At 37.4% G+C, this 16278-nt stretch overlaps 1 protein-coding gene across 4 annotated transcripts in view; it reads left to right on the top strand.

The window, feature by feature from the left end:
- USP45 (ubiquitin specific peptidase 45) overlaps positions 1–10487 on the top strand; it is a 44760-nt gene extending 34273 nt beyond the window's left edge. For 3 of the 4 annotated variants that reach the window (XM_031066525.1, XM_005418341.3, XM_031066526.1), the window contains 7 exons: positions 1598–1654; positions 2994–3137; positions 4412–5078; positions 6762–6859; positions 7253–7339; positions 7776–7929; positions 9321–10487. In XM_031066525.1, coding sequence (XP_030922385.1) covers positions 1598–1654; positions 2994–3137; positions 4412–5078; positions 6762–6859; positions 7253–7339; positions 7776–7929; positions 9321–9454 — 1341 coding nt within the window. In that variant the 3' untranslated portion in view covers positions 9455–10487. Of the gene's footprint in view, positions 1–1597; positions 1655–2993; positions 3138–4411; positions 5079–6761; positions 6860–7252; positions 7340–7775; positions 7930–9320 lie in introns of those variants that run through there. The other variant, XM_031066527.1, reaches the window with a different exon arrangement.
- Positions 10488–16278: the final 5791 nt, after the last annotated feature.

Raw genomic sequence — 16278 nt, 5'->3', positions numbered from 1 at the left:
TACTTTGAATTAGAATGAGTGGGAAAATGCTAAAATGACTTCTTTTTCTTTGAAGTATTTTTTATAATTAACATAATAACCCTAATGAACAATATATTCCTTTCATAATTAATATTACTGACATTCCATCATAAATGCTTTCCATGATCCTTATAATTTTCTTTTAAGTTTGACAGAGAAAAATCTTAATTGCATGACTTTTTAAATTGAATGTTACATTTGTGTTTGGTTTAAAACATTCTATTTCATATTATAGAGATTAAGTAAATTAATCAGTCTGAAAAATTAAGCACAGTCCTGCAGTGCCAGGTAAACTTCCCTGTGTGTGATGTGCAGATTACTCTTCAATGTGCTACTAGTACCAATGAAGAACTTTGACCATATAAAAAATAGAGGTTGTATGTATTTTGCATGTCTCATCTATTTTTGCTGGCTTCTTATATTCTGCCTGCACAGGACTTGAGAATATGCTAGCTGTAGCCCTTTGAGGAGGAGTTTAGCATTCATTTTCCTTTGCCTACACTGGCAAGATATTTTTGATACGTGTTTGCTCATGCAAGCGACGCTTTAGAGGAGCCCCTGTTTGAACATCGCTCACCAGGCAGGCAGTCAGTCACCAGAGCTGCCTGCTTTTGATCCCATTTATTGCTTTACTGGAACCTAAACATTCCTGAGTCCTTGGCACAACAGGTAAATTAAGCTTGCAGTCCATACCAAGTGTCACAGGTGGAAGATGGGGTCACAAATACAAGAGAAGGGACATGGTGACAGTAATTGATGGCATGGCTGTGACTTAAATGTACAACATGATTTTTACTTCCTTTTTTAAGGTTTTGTTTTTCACAGTCTTTTCAGAGGTAAGATAAGTCAGTTTTGGAAGGAATTCGAGAACAGCAAGGGAGAGATCCTAAGGAACTTAGTGATAAAGGCAGATGGAAAGTGCTGGAAGAGATTGTCTTTAGGTATGCTTTGCAAGATGTTTCCAGCTTATATATGGCAAAATGAAACCTCAGTACAAAAAAAGAGGTTGGTTTTTTTTCAAGTCTCTTTTCCCCTGTAATTTGATTTCTTTTACCAATTAGTATATGGTGTCAAAAAAATCTAACAAAGCTTTTGACTGTAACCAATAAGACTGACTTAATCTTAACTGAGAGCATGAGGTTAGAACCTGTCACTTAACTGTCATTAACCAGTCCTTGCTGCATAACAGCTCAAGCACCTGTGCAGAAGTGTCCAGAATCAGGAGACACTAAAAGGTAGCTTTCTGCAGAGGGGTACCACAGGGGCCCACTTGAAACTCCATCTGGAGCTCAGAGAAAGTGAGCACCACGCTGCTTCAAGTCAGTTCATGCCCAGATTGATGGCCTTGCCCTTGACCTCTACATGCTGAAGTTTTGTGTGATGTTAGAAAGAAAATTAGACCTAACTTAATAATTTTTAAAGTTAGTGGGAAGTTCTTCATTGTAGTTTCATACATCTTGTAAGTAATTAGCTTGTTGTATAGTTTTTGATAACAAATTGATTAAATAAAGGGAGCTATGTACTAAACCCATATACTGTTCTTTGCATTTAAGTGCATTTTCTCTTTTTCTTCAAGATTTCAACAGTAAAAGAACCTTTCATTGATCTTTCACTTCCTATAATAGAGGAGAGGGTAAGAAACAGAATATGTAATAAGTAACTATTGCTTCCAGTGGATTGTTTTTTAATAGCCTTATGAAGATACTTATCTGTATACACATAGTTTTGCTTTAAGCCTAAAACTGTAACATTGTTCATAAATACATGTACTATTATCCATCTATCCATTATATGATTTTCTTTATATATATATATATATGCATACAATGTCATAAGTACATATATCTTTAAATTAGTCCAAACTTGCATCAAATGCCTATAGTAACCCAGAGAATATATAGATCTGAGATTAGCTTAATTTAATATTATGTACTTATATAAATAGAATCATTATAAGCCTTTTTTTTTTTGGAGGTCCAGAGAGTCAGATTCTAACTTATTGGTTTGTATCTAGAGAACCTGAGTCCCTTGGGCTGATGTTTACCTACAGGATGAGACACTTTAAAAATGGATATTTGAATTTATTTATTCTGGGGTTCTCAGCATTTTATGGATTACCTTCATTAGCTGCAGACTGTGTTCCTTTGAAGGCATGAGCTGTTTTTTCAGGATTTGGGCTTTTCATTTGAGAGTAGTGAGTGTGGGTTGAGAGTGGTTCTTCCTCCATCCTGCATATATTCATGTACATTTAAGGGACAGTAGTTAATGTAATATTTATTTCTGTATAAAATGTATTTTTCTCCAAACACCAGTTTTTTTCATAACCAGTTCTTCGTCTTTGTTGGTGCACTGCATGCAGATGCCTGTGGGAGTTAAGGCTTTTACAGCATTTTGAGTATCTGGGCCCTTGTGCTTCCTGGCTCCCATGTGTAACAAGGGAAATTCGTGGGTTCTGTTTGAGGTGATTTCTCTGGCTGTTTAGCAGTGGCTGCACTTGCTTGAGGATGGGCATTTATAGCCAGCACTTTCCTTCACTTTCCTGACGTGTGCTGCTGCCAGTAATGTGATGGGGGGGGTGTGTGGCAGCTCTGTTGTCACAGGCTGCACCAGGGACTGACTTAGGGGGACCTGTGTCCCTTTTGATAAAGTCACATCTCATACAGCTATGGATGTGCTTACACAATAGTAGATTAGATTATTTTGTGTTGTATTACATACAGAAATTTTGTATCATTCCTATTCCTTGTGGCTTTCAGTTGAACCTTCAGAGACATTGACAGTGAGTTCATGATTAAAAAAAAATTAGAAAGTAGCCTTATATCACAATTCAGGGGGCCATTTAATTGGTTTTATGTAGGTCACTGTTTTCTAAAATAAAGGAAAAAATCCACCTGCATTCATCTTTTCTGTAGGTTGCAAAGGAATACAAAATTGACGTGTTGCCTTTCCTAATTTCCTGTCTAATTTCTTAGGTTGCAAAACCTGTGCCCTTGGGAAGAACAGGTAAAAGTAAAAGTGTACAGGAGACAGATCTTGGTCAGTATAATTGTTCTTCTATCAGTACTCTGAATAATCAACCCAAAATTGTCAAGAAACACACTTTAACAAAAGATAAGGTAAGAACTTAACTACTCACATTAACCAGTCATCCTGAGTTAACTCAAATTTCTAGGGTGACTGAGAACTTCCAGGGAATTTTGATACATGTCAGTGGGGTTTTCTAGTATACATATAGCTGGCATAGACTTGTTTTAAAATATTTAGGTTATCATTAGAAGCATGAGAAATGACAGTCATTGGTAACCATTTAGCTTTCAGTTACAGGGTTTCATTTTTAAGGAAATAAAAAATCTGCAGGCTAGTTTCAATTCATGTTACTTTTGGCACTGTTGCAAGGGTCTGTGCTCTGTTGAGTACCATAAAAACCCTCCTGAATCAAGTCCTAACACATTAAAGACATGTGAAGAAAAAATACAGTGTATAAAATACAACATATAAAACACAAAATATAAAAGAATGATAGGAGAAGAGAATGAGTCAGAAGTAGAAAATAGACATGAGGTAGAAACAAAGGAAAGGATGGAAAGAAGTAGTGCAGAAACTGATTGTTATAGAAGAAAAGGCCTAAAACTCAAACTATTGAGATTAATGGAAGGATTCCCATTGGTACCACTGGAATTTTGATCCAATTCAAATAAAGGAAAAAAAAGGGGGAAGGAAAGTTGCTAGTTTCTTTTGGAAAGTAGCCAAACAAAAGGAGGCAAGAAAAGAGTCATGAACATTTGCAAATCACCTAAAATTATAGCAGCTTTGTGGGTTTGGTTTTCTAAATCTATAGGAGTAGTTTTCTGTGGAAGCAATCTTTTACTTCTTCTTGCAATCTTGATTGAAATAAAAGTCAACTTCAGGTGATATTGAAATCAGCAAACATCCTCCTAGGGATGTCTTAGTTAATTCTATGACAAATGCCCGTAAGGCGAGTTGAATTTTTTCTGGAGCTGCTCGTCCACTAAGGCTTCTCATGGGAGGTCAGGGGAGTAACTTAAACTTGAGGACCTTTTAGAAGCTTAAATTAGATTAAGTGAATACCACTTCAAGTGTGCCATCTACAGCTGTCACAAAGTGAAATTAATTCATTGTGGGAAGTATTGATCTCACAGGAAGTATAAGTGGACTTAGCTGACTGGGATGTAGGTTTCTAATCCTAAATTAGTGTAAAAACTTCTTAAGGAAATCAGCTATCTTAGACATGAGAGATGGAGAATATAGAACAATATAACCCCCCAATAATTTGCTTTGCATTTGTCATGTTGCGAAAGATTTGTTCGCTTACAAATCTGCTTCCTGTTTCTCCCCTCTATTACTGAATTAATAATGCCATGATTTACAGAACCAGTTGAACCATGAGAGACGGCTTGCCAGAAAAGCTTCCTCAAAGGAAGAAGAAAGAAGTCCTGTTATCATGCAGGAAAAAGCCAAAAAGCTGGAGCTGGAAGGTAGCTCTGGCGTCCTGTACTCCAAAGAGCCCTGTGCGGAGGCGGCTGTCAATGGGAGCCAGACGGAGGGCAGTGAGAAGGAAGCCAGCCGCTCCGAAAGCAGCTTTGATGCCGACAGTGAAGCCTCAGAAAGCGAAAGTGCTTCTAAGCAAACAGCTCTGAGCCCACCCAGCAGCGTGTCTGGTGTGCAGGTCAACCCCTTAAACCCTAAAACGCCGCACAAGCCAAGTGACAGCACCGAAGAGATGATTTCCAGTTCCATATCCAAGCTTAGCTTCTGCGATCCTGTAAATGAAGATAAAAAATCAAGTTGTGGAGATCCAGCATTGGGTTTATCAAATAATTCCATGTTCTCAGTAGGCAAATCCTCACTATCACAAAACCCTCAAAATGCTTTCCAGACGCTTTCCCAAAGCTACATAACTAGCTCAAAGGAATGTTCTGTTCAGTCCTGCCTTTACCAGTTCACCTCTGTAGAGCTCTTAATGGGGAACAACAAGCTTTTATGTGAGAGCTGCACAGAAAGGAAACAGAAGTATCAGAAGAAAACCAACTCCACAGGTAAAGTGCTTGTACCTCTGGACAATTTCCAGCATTGCCTCCCAAAGCCTATGTGCTGGCTGCTCTTCCATTGCTTCAGCATGGGTCTCCCTGCTGTAGTTAGATAGAAAATGTCCCTCTAAACAAAACTTGTAACAACTTAAAACTTCATCAGGCAATGGCAACAGGACTAATTTTTATTTTAGAACATAATGGTAGATGTGACATAGAATTGATTTTGCATCTTTATTCTGTCCAAGATAAAGAATTTAAAGATGACTGTAAACCGAGTATGTGCATTGCTTGATACTAATCTTTGCTGCTGTTTCTGTTCCTTACAATCCTCAAAGCTTTGGAATATATCCTGTAATATTCAGCCCCAGTAGTTCACATACTCAGGAAAGTAATGTAATTAGGTATGAAAAAGAGGCAAAAAAAGAGAGTTGCAATGAAGAGAGAAAAAAAATTCCAAAAATTTGTAAGAATGGAGATGAGAGAGAAGCACCTTCTTGTGACAGTGTTTTCCTCGATGCTTGTATATCCCAAGCAGACCATTAGAGTTCACTGAATAAGAAAAACAACTTAAATTTAATGAAAAATTAACATTTTAGAAGGACTGGAGGATTGGGGTTTTTTAATATATAGAAATTCAGAAGAATAAAAAAATTGAGCTCTTCTGCTAATTTGTAAATACAATAAAGGGAGTTTGTATAATAACAAAAAATTGCCTGTTTGCTGTGCATTTATAGATACCTGGAGAGATAAAATTTAAGCATGAGTAAATTCAGAAAAATTATTTGTATTTTATAGTTATACCTTTAATCATCATTGGACTATAAGTGCCATATAGATAACACTTTGGTTCCATGGGCACCATGGAAAAGCAAAATCAATTCACAATTACTCATTATTTATTTTTTCCTTCTAAAACAAAAGATGTAAGAGGTCACCCAATCAAACATTAAGTGCTCCATTATACCTCAAATGAACTATTTTCTTTTGAACATATGTAAAAGCAGTAAATTAATTTTTTCAGCAAAACCAAATTCTAGTGGTATGTTCTCTTTTACTGTGGAGCTTTTCTGTGGAGCTTTCACTGTGCTACTTTTGGTAAGCACCCTGTGTTCCATGCCTTCTGCACCATAGAGGGTTTGGAGGCCACATATCCCAGTCCTGAATGTTGAAGCCAGCAGGTTATGAAGCTTCCTGAAGTAGACAGCTCTCCTCAGACCTTTCTCTTAAATAAGTATAAAGTATGTAGTCATGCAGAAAGAACTGAAGAATGGAAAACTCAACTCTTAGTGATTAGGACATTAACACAGATAAAGAGACTTGTGCCTTCCAGTTTTTATGCAGGGATCATCCATTTATTTTAGGTTTTAACAGGAAAGTTGGGTGCTATAGTAACAGAAAATGTAGTTATCTCAGTGTGCAAGCTGACCTAGATAGCGGACAGGCATCCAGCTTCTGGTCTGATTTGCACAAGACTGGCTAAAATAATGCTCAGATTTCACAGATTGTTTATTAATAACTAGAAAAATAAGAAAATATTTTTGTTACTCCACAAAATTTCCCTTGTGTTTTATTTAACAAGTACAAAACCATCTCAGCATAGATCTGTTCTGTCAGATGTTTAGAAAGTATTAAAAAAATTCCATATGACTGCCTTCACTTTACATATTATTTTGATATTCATAAATACAGAAAAGAAAATGGAAGGTGTCTACACAAATGCTCGGAAACAGCTGCTGATTTCTTCAGTTCCTGCTATTCTTATTCTCCACCTGAAAAGATTCCACCAGGTAAGAGGCCAGACCCCTCTTGTATATTCCTCTGCCCCACTGGTGGATAACTGATGGTTCATCAAGTGTCATTGTGGATCCCAATACTGCCTTTTTAGATGGAGACCTGGTAGAAGCACTGTTTGAAACATGCTATGTTTGTTGTGATTATTCTAACACCCTCAGAGTAGGTTTAGCCATCCTGATGTATCCAGGGAAACCCCTTGTGTGTCCATCCTGTTACTGTAGCACTGTGTTGGAAACAGAACAAAGAAGGTTTAAATCAGTTAAAATCTTATTCTTGGATTTGGTTTATTTTAATGGTATAATGATACACCTTAGCTTTAAAAGGCTACCTTGTAAAAATATGTATTTTACAGTTTTTCTTTTTTTCTTTTTTTTTTTCTTTTGAAGGCTGGTTTGAGTCTACGGAAAGTAAACAGGCATGTGGACTTCCCATTGATTTTAGACTTAGCACCATTCTGTGCTGCATCTTGCAAGGTACAATTTCAAGTCTTTATTTTTGTTGCACTTCAGCAGTTGGTGTACTGACCACAAGTTAAATTGGATTGATGATGATGATGATTTTTAATTAAATTGTAGAGTGAATTTTTCAGATAGTGTCTTGACATCAGAACTGTAATTGTGTGCAATCCCATTCATATCAAGAATATCAGAGATGTTAGCTAATGTTAGTTAAGCTGTGGTGCCTTGGTGGTGTTGGTGCACATAACAGCATTAAAGACAAGTATTACTGTCTCTATGGTAACTAAATTAGTAAGACTACTGAGTACTTGTAATAGAGGTATTTTGCTGTTGGAAATGCTGTGGATGGCTGTTTGCCTCTTTTGGAATCATACTGCTGCCAGCTACTTAACATGCCAGTAAAATTTATTGTGAAATAATTCACCTTTGTTTTCTGTTTCTGGGAATGCAGAACGTTATGGATGGTGCAAGAGTGCTGTATAGTCTTTATGGAATAGTGGAGCACAGTGGCTCAATGAGAGGGGGTCATTACGCAGCGTATGTGAAAGTCAGGACATCCTCCAAGAAATTGCTGGAGCATATTTCTACCACTAAATCTGTTCTGGGTATGTACAAACAGAGCTTCCTTTCCTTTACTGTAAACCAAAAGTAACTGTCTACAGGGATTTGTAACAAATAATTTTTTAGCTGAGAATAATTGTGGTTTTTAGACAGGTTGTAGAAACCCCATCCCAGGATGCGCTGTAGGCCAGGCTGGATGGAGCTCTGAGCAGCCTGGGCTAAGGGAGGTGTCCCTGCCCATGGCACAGCTGTTAGAACTAGATGGTCTTTGCAGTTTCTTCCAACCCAAACCAACCTATGATTCTATTAATTATTCTTTTTTGTTGTTGCATATCCTACTTCTGCTATTAATGCCATATAGAACTGAGTGAATAATGGAATTTTCTTTCAGCTATTAAACAGATAATTGAGGGAAAACTTTCCTCTCTTTCCTACTCAAAATAATACATCCTGATGAATAGTTGTGCCTGGTAAAATTTAATTGTTAGGCATATTTGGTATCTGAAAATGGTTTAATACACCAGTCAAATCCATTACATTAAATTAAATTACATTTTCTGAATATTTGAGCACTTTATGTATCTTAGATATTTTAGGATGGGAATTTTTTAACACTTAAAAATCTGGAATACTCTGGTTTAATGTGAACAGCAAGAATCTTTTTCATGGAAGATACAAGGTTTGGTTTAGGGTTTCTGTTGGCATTTTGAGAACAGCACACTAGTTCTTTCTTATTAATGCTTGATGGATATGGAGAACAGATGATTGGGGATACAAGCATCATAAAGTCACCCTAGGACAAGAGAGAAATAAGTTTCCAGGACAGAATCTGTAAGTGAAAAATTTGCAGCAGCAATAATATGTTAAGCTGTCAAAGTTAGGTAAATATATTTTCTGTTTCCCTTCTTGGGGGAAAGTGAGAACCAAGCATTATGCTTTCTATGCTATGTAGTATCACTTTGCATTTGAAGCTCATTTCCCAGAAAGACAATCTTTGACATTATTAATGAAATCAAAGTCTCCTGCAGTCTTATGCTTATCTTGCAATGATTATTAAAACAGATTAGATCTCTTCATGTTCTTAATTTCACACTGGTCAGCTTTTAAAGTAAGACTTTTTTTCTATGTCAGAACTGGTTGTGTTCTAGTATAACTTCCGGTTGGAGCTCAGCAAACTGTACTGGAAATGTCTTAGGCTTTCGAAAAAAATATGAAAAAAGCCATGGCAGCATTCATTCCTAGGCATTGTCTTCCACCAATTTCTCTTACAGTGCTCTTTGACATGTAAGTTTCAAACTCAATAGCAGACTCTACCTAAGTAATGACTTACTCTCATACATTATAAGCTTCTGTTGCTTTTTGGAATAGCCACTGTATTTGTTTAATGATGTTGTGAAAGACAATAAAAAAATTTTTTTTTGCTTCTGCATTTCAGGTTTGAAAGAAGCCATGGGAGCATCAGGAGGACAGTGGGTGTACGTTAGTGATGCCCATGTTCAGATGGTTCCAGAATCAAGAGTACTAAATGCACAAGCATATCTACTTTTTTATGAAAGATTATTACTATAATTCTTAACAGTTTAATTTCAAAGAAAAGAGTGTTATTTAGTTTATCTTATTTAAAGCTGCAGTGGTAAGAGTACCTGTAAATATTGTGCCTTTATCTTGTAGAGAATTTATCATATTTTGACTCTGAAGTTCAGTTAAACTATTATAAATATCTGAATGATTCTCTTAAAGTATGCACTTTGCCAAACATGTAAAATTCCTAGGTTCATTAAAATGCAGTTCCATTAGAATGTAAGAGAATGTCCTATCCTACTGAGGTCTAGGGAAAGTTTGTTTTTGATTATAATAAAGATAAGCTTTCGCCCATAGTTCTAGAACAGTTGAGAATAGAAATACTGATAGCGCTAAGTGCCTGGATTTGCTGGTGTACAGTAACAATACAAAGTGGTCAACTTCTTCTGATCCAGTCCAGACCCTTCCTGTCACTGGGCTGGGTGTCAGCTGTTAAGATTTCTGCAAACAAGAGCCTGTCAAATAGTGTTGCTTCCATGTGTAGTAATTGGAAAGCAGAGTCCTCCAGAATGGAGTGACAACAGCTGTCTCTGGGCAGTGCTTCAGTGCACTTTCCTGATAAAAGCTGGGAATAGATTAGGAAAACATGGCTTCTGAATAGTGACAGTGAATCCTCAGATACCCAGTACCCTTTCAGTTGTCTCCAACTGGCACTGATATAGCAATGTACTCCTGTTTCAATATAAACATGTACTTGGTGTGCATAACTATATCCTCTGAGATATATGCACACACCATAAATCCATCAATAGATATTGTCATTTTACCTTCTAGGAAAGAGAATTGCAAATAATTTCTGTATTTAGTAATTTTTCAACTTCACAATTATGACAATGTACAGCATATAAGCTTGTGTATGTACAGGGTTTAAGCGTAATTCAGTAAATTCTGTTACTTTTGGTTCCAAACATGAATTTGTTTATCTGTTCCTGAATACTTTTCTCACAGGGGTAATAAACTATAAATTATTTTTGCACTGTGTGTGTGAATTGGACAGTAAATGATGACTTTTGCCCTCTGATACATGTCTGGACTTCCTTTTGTCAGCAGTGGGGGACAGCAGGAGTCCTAGTGGCAGAACTGGTTTCTGTAGACTGTGTGACTGCCCTGTTTTGAGGTGTTACTTCCTTTGGTAATTTCTCATTTCCATCCCAGAGAGTAACAGATACATTCTTAGGTCAAGACCTGGTGACTGCTTGAAGTTATGTGGTAATTAAATTATTTAATAAGCAGTTACTTAAATACAAATTACTTCTGTAACAGTTCCATCCTGTATGACTTGCTCTTTGGTAGAGAAAAAAATGTTAATGTGGGCTTACTGTTTTCATTGATGGTAATGTTTTTTAAATGAAAAGACGTGCTGTCCCTGTTGGTGTCTGTACTACATGTTGTCATACCTACCTGCCTGACTCTCCTATTCTCTACTTCTGTTTCAGAGCTCCACCCCACTTGCATTCCCTCTTTTGCATAAGAAAATGGCACAGCCTGCTAGAATTGCATTTGCTCAAACTGCTGAGGTGTATCTTACAGCCATGTGCCTTGCACATTCTTGTGCAGGCACTAGGGATTGTTAGGCCATAAAACTGATAGTCATAATGGAAAGAACCTCTGGTTGCACAGCATTTTATTTTCAAAAGGAAAACTCCTCTGTTTAGATCAACATTAGGATATGTGTTTTGGGCAAAACCATGATTTTTTCCTTGTACAAATTAAAATTGTCTCAGTCTATCCAAAAGTAGTAAAAATCAGAAACCAAGCAGCCAGCTTTAGCTATCTGTATTCCAGCTAACAGCATTTTAACCTAAGTCTACACTAAATAAGAAAGAAAGATAATGTTTAGATGGGAGTTGGTTAAAATACCAAAATTCTCTTCTAGCTCCTTATCTTCCCATACCATTCATCCACCTACGCACATCTTTATCCTCTTTGTATGTAACTGATCAAAACTCAGAATTAGTTCCAGGCAACAGTAGTAGCAAATAGCAACTAAGTATCACTTGTGTGACACAACCTTGCTAGGAGGACACGTGGAGTGAATCCTCACCCTAAAGCACGCAGACTGAGTAGCTGGCACCTGACCTTGCTCTCTTTGCTGACTTCTGGAAAACTACTGAATTTAGGTACCTGTATTACTCTGCTTTTTAGCCTAGAACTACCTAGACTACTTAGAACTCCCTAGACTGCACAACGAGGAGAGAAACAGAATGAGCTTCTTAACCTGTTACTTCCTACTTTCAATGCTATTTTCAGGAAATTCCTGAGGTGGTCTTTGCTCCTTTTTAACTGGAGTTTACAAGCTGTTTCTGAAATTTTCCCAAGTGGACATAACTGCCTAGAATGTCATAAAAGATGTTGGCAGGATTATTTTCTCATTAACAGCCAGGGAACATTTACTTTTATTTATATACAGGTATTTTATAGAACATAGACAGAAAGTGCCATGAAAAAGAGCCAATGCCTTTATTCAGGATAGCCATCACTGTTGCTCCTGGATGAGGTGTTCTGAGCTGAAATAAAAAGCTATGTTGGCAGGAACTCTGTAAACCTTGACTCAGGAACAGGGATGAAAATATGATAGAAGGAAACAGTCTCTAAAAATGAAGGCAATAGGTGAAGTTATGCCTTCAAAATGAAAAAACTGATGACAAGTGCAAGATGTCACACACAATTTTAGATGCAAGTCACAGTGTCCTTTACACAGACCTAAGTTATAAGTTCATAAGTTATTTTGTGTAAGGTTTGGCTGTAAAGAAACTACATAAAGTCTTCAGTGTATACTGAAGACTTTTATAATTCTTTATCAAGAATTTGAAAAGAAGCTCAAGGCATTCTGGGAAAACAGGAGTATACATCCTATATGTGTTAGAATGTTAAATATGATTCTAGAGTCAGAGAACTGGCAGTTTCCTACAACTACCAGATGTGTGAATGCTATTGAAGATCTATATATTTTCAGATTTTAAGTGAAGGGCTTGAAAGTTTAAGACTCTCCTTAAAATGTCTTATGTTACCAACCAAAAATCTCTTCAGGCTGACAGCATGTACTCTTTACAGAGCTTCACCATACTTTTGTGGTCCCCCACCCTGAGAAAGTGCAGTAGTCTGGGTCTTCATGTGGCAGAGCTCCAAAATGGCTTTCCCTTCATCCCACTCTTCTCACGAGGGCACCACTGCTTTCTTCATCAGATCCATTTCTTCTTTATGTTTTTGGGGTCTCCATAAGCCTCTGTGTCAATGTCTTTGCTTTCATTGATCCTTAAGCATGATATAGTGGTTCCCAATCTCATCCCTTATTCTGTGAGCTTGCAAAGCTCTTGCAGGAAGAGCTACTGCAGCTTAGTCTGGTCTGTCCCCACCACCACACTGGCTCTGCCTACAGGCTGCAGCACTGACCCCTGAGAAAAGCTGTGACTCCTGAGCAGCTCTCTGCTGACCAGTCACAAGACAGTGCCTGTAAAACAATTACAAAGGATTCAAATTAAATAGTTCCTCACTCATCAGTAAGTAAACCTCATCTATGGGAAGTACCTGATTCCCCAGAACAGAGGCATCAACAAAGACCACTGCATCAGCTAAGGAGTTAGTACAGATTATAAGAAAGAGCTTTGTTATCTTGGCATTTATATATCATTTACACCAAAAGTGGCAAAAAAGGATGGGGAGATTTACTATACTAACCTGTCTACAATATGTGTACAGACATCATGTTTGCATTAGTCTGTTCTCCTAAGACATGGGTACAAATAGAGGGGAAGGAAAAACAAACCCTGAACTTTGCCGCCCAAAATGTACACACTGTAATCGCCTTTGTTTAGAAAATTAAATCCATGCAATCTGCCAAACCTCCCTCCCCTTTCCCATCTGCACCCTCTGTGTGCATCAATGAAGTGCTCTTGCCTATGGATTTCAAGTGGTAGCAGGTGAGAGTGGTTTATAAATTCATTAAAACGCTGAAATGTCTTAACTTCACCATTTGCTTCTCTGTACGCTTCTTTTTTATACTAACACAAACTGAATCATAAAGGGACATGAAATTAATGCATCTATATTCTCAACCCATTATAAAAATCTTACTTGAACATATTGGTAACAAACTAAGAAAGGAGTAATTTCTTTAGTAGAAAATCTAAGATGTATTAAAAAGGAAACAAATTAGATGGGAACAAAGAAAGCATTTAAATACAACTCTTCTGTTAACAATAATTAACAAATTCAATTTTCATTAAAAAGCACACCTCCGCTTTAGCTATCTGTATTCCAGCTAACAACATCATAACCTAAGTCTACACTAAGTAAGAAAGAAAGATAATGTTTAGATGAGAGTTGTTACAACAACCCTGATTAAACAAAGATTTGATACTCCTTAGTTTTCAATATCTGGACTCTATTTTGCTGTACCCTGTACACATTTATACGTTTGTACAAAGATTTGTATATCTACGTGAAAGAAATGCCACTATTCTTTGGTAGAACAATTTCAGTCTAACTATTTTAGAACAGATTATTGTTGCTTCTTTGTCTTTTTACCATGTCTCAGGCTGTCATTTTACCAGCTGTTCTAGCTGTTGTACCTCTCCTGTTGGTGTATAAACAAATTGCAGAAATGGTGGAAAATGATTATTCAAAATGATTCATAATCTATGTTCTTGTAAATCAGATTATAAAATATATTTTCAGATGGATGTCTGTGCAAGTCAAAACACTTTCTTTGCACATTACATAAGAAATCTAAGTTAATCTTTATGTTATAATAAAACCATTGCAATGCACTGCAGCCACTTCAAAACTACTTGGTGTACATTCCACTTCTACAAAGTTATAAATACTTCCATCATCACTGATAGCAGTAGAAAATAATAACTTTTAAGTGTCAAGAATGTTTCTTACATCTATTGCAGCTTCCAGTATTTTGCAAGTACAAAATGTAAAGGTGCAGAACTGCTTTTAAAAGAAAACAAGAGTGTTTATTTTGAGTGAGTTTATGACTTCTTAGCAATTAAATTACCTCATTGCTTTGCTAGTTTAGGGTTTTTTTGCTTTTGAGCTGTGTAACGTGGGAATTGTTTTCATGTATTCTGTAGTGAAACCACCCTGTCAATGCCACCATTCCCTATTTAGCCATTCCACAAAGCTGAGTTCTGATTCTATGACATGGAGATAATCCCTGGTATGTTCATGTGTGCTTGCACTTACACAAAAGACAATCCAATAATCAAAAATCTTGTTGCTGAGTTCAAAATACTTGTGAGCAATAAATCAAGCATGTTAAAATTTTAATCTAGTTTTCATTAATTTCCTTTTTTCATCTATTTGAACTAATAGTCTGACTCTATTCTGCAGATATTTAAATTACAAATAGTATTTTAGAATTTGACTACAGTGCTGATACATGGTACATTTCATTTATAGATTTCTAATTCCAAATATTAGTAAGCAGGGTCTTACAATAGACTGTATTTAAAAAACAAACACAAGTCTGATCAGTTTTCTAGTCTACCCAAGGTGCTTTAACAATTTCTGAGAGAATAGCTGCATTTGTCATCTATTCATTTTGTCTTTTCATCTGTTATATATTGTTAGAAAAATATGTAAATAAAACATCCAGCCATTTGGAAAGCTGTGTTATTTAAACATAAGCTGTATGTTGTACATCTGAGTTAATGTATTTTTGCTTGTGTCTTGTCTCGCATCGTCACTGCCTGTGGAAGAGCTCTCCAGAGATGAATCCATATCCTTGAACACTTAAGGTGCACCTCTTGTTTCCCCTGCCTTACCCTCTGTGGCAAAGGGCACAGATACAGTTTGTTCCCTTTATGAGAACTGAGTTCTGTAATTCTGTGATAAAACCAGGACCAAGAGTGGGACTCCCTCACATGCCCGGTTTCAGTGGCAGCTGGAAGTTTGTCCATCCATAAGCATCACTCCAGAGTTCCAGCTGTGAGTCAACACTGGACAGACTTAAAACTTCCACAACATTTCTGTCCATGGAAAGCATGCTCAATCCTGCCATTCCATGCGACACAAAAAGGGGAAAATCTAGAATGCTCCAGCCAACACTAATATGTAGCCTAACTGGCACTGACAGTCATTACAAAAGTTTATTAAATCCTACAATTTTCTCTAGATTTATAAGAGTCAATTTTGTTACTCCGTGTGGGTATTAATATAACTTTATGCTGATCAGAGACTGTGGGTGTTTTAGGCATTTACATCCATGACGCTGAGGGAAGGCAGTGATCCCAGCCGTAAGTAATGTGCCAGCTAATGGAAACCTCCGCTCCACACAAAGAATGGAATTACTCAGTCCCTGCCTGCAGAATCATCCCAGCGTCGATACAAGAAGAGCTGTTTACTGCAGGTGATTTTTTTTCTTCATGCCTTAAAATAAAAGGAAAAAAATCGAGGTGGAACTTGCAGAAGTTAATGTGGATATTCAGAATAAGCTACTTGGAGAATTGTCCTGCTTCACAAACACTCCTTATAGCCATACGCTGGCCTGACTTTGAACGCTCACACTCTGTAGCTGTGCAGCACAGATTATGTATTAAGTGTTTCAGTGTAGGGCCACTGCCCAGAGCCTGTCTTACACCACTCACAGGCGTAGCTGCCAGCTTCATAAACTTCTTCATGCCGACCCCGCACTGGAAACACGGATCACTCTCCGACTACAAGTTACCCGTGGAGGCACGGAGCTAATGCGCCTCCCATGTGCCTCCTGACACAAGCGCAGGCGGGAAGGTGAATCCCGCTTGGTTCATCCCGCTCGTTTCTCCCCGCTCCCAGCCAGGAGCCGTCCCCGCCTCCCTGTCCCG

This window comes from Geospiza fortis, unplaced genomic scaffold (assembly GCF_000277835.1).
Source record: "Geospiza fortis unplaced genomic scaffold, GeoFor_1.0 scaffold53, whole genome shotgun sequence".
NCBI classification, from domain to species: domain Eukaryota; kingdom Metazoa; phylum Chordata; class Aves; order Passeriformes; family Thraupidae; genus Geospiza; species Geospiza fortis.
The sequence above is the reverse complement of the archived record's forward strand: the minus strand, read 5'-3'. Positions and strand labels throughout refer to the sequence as shown.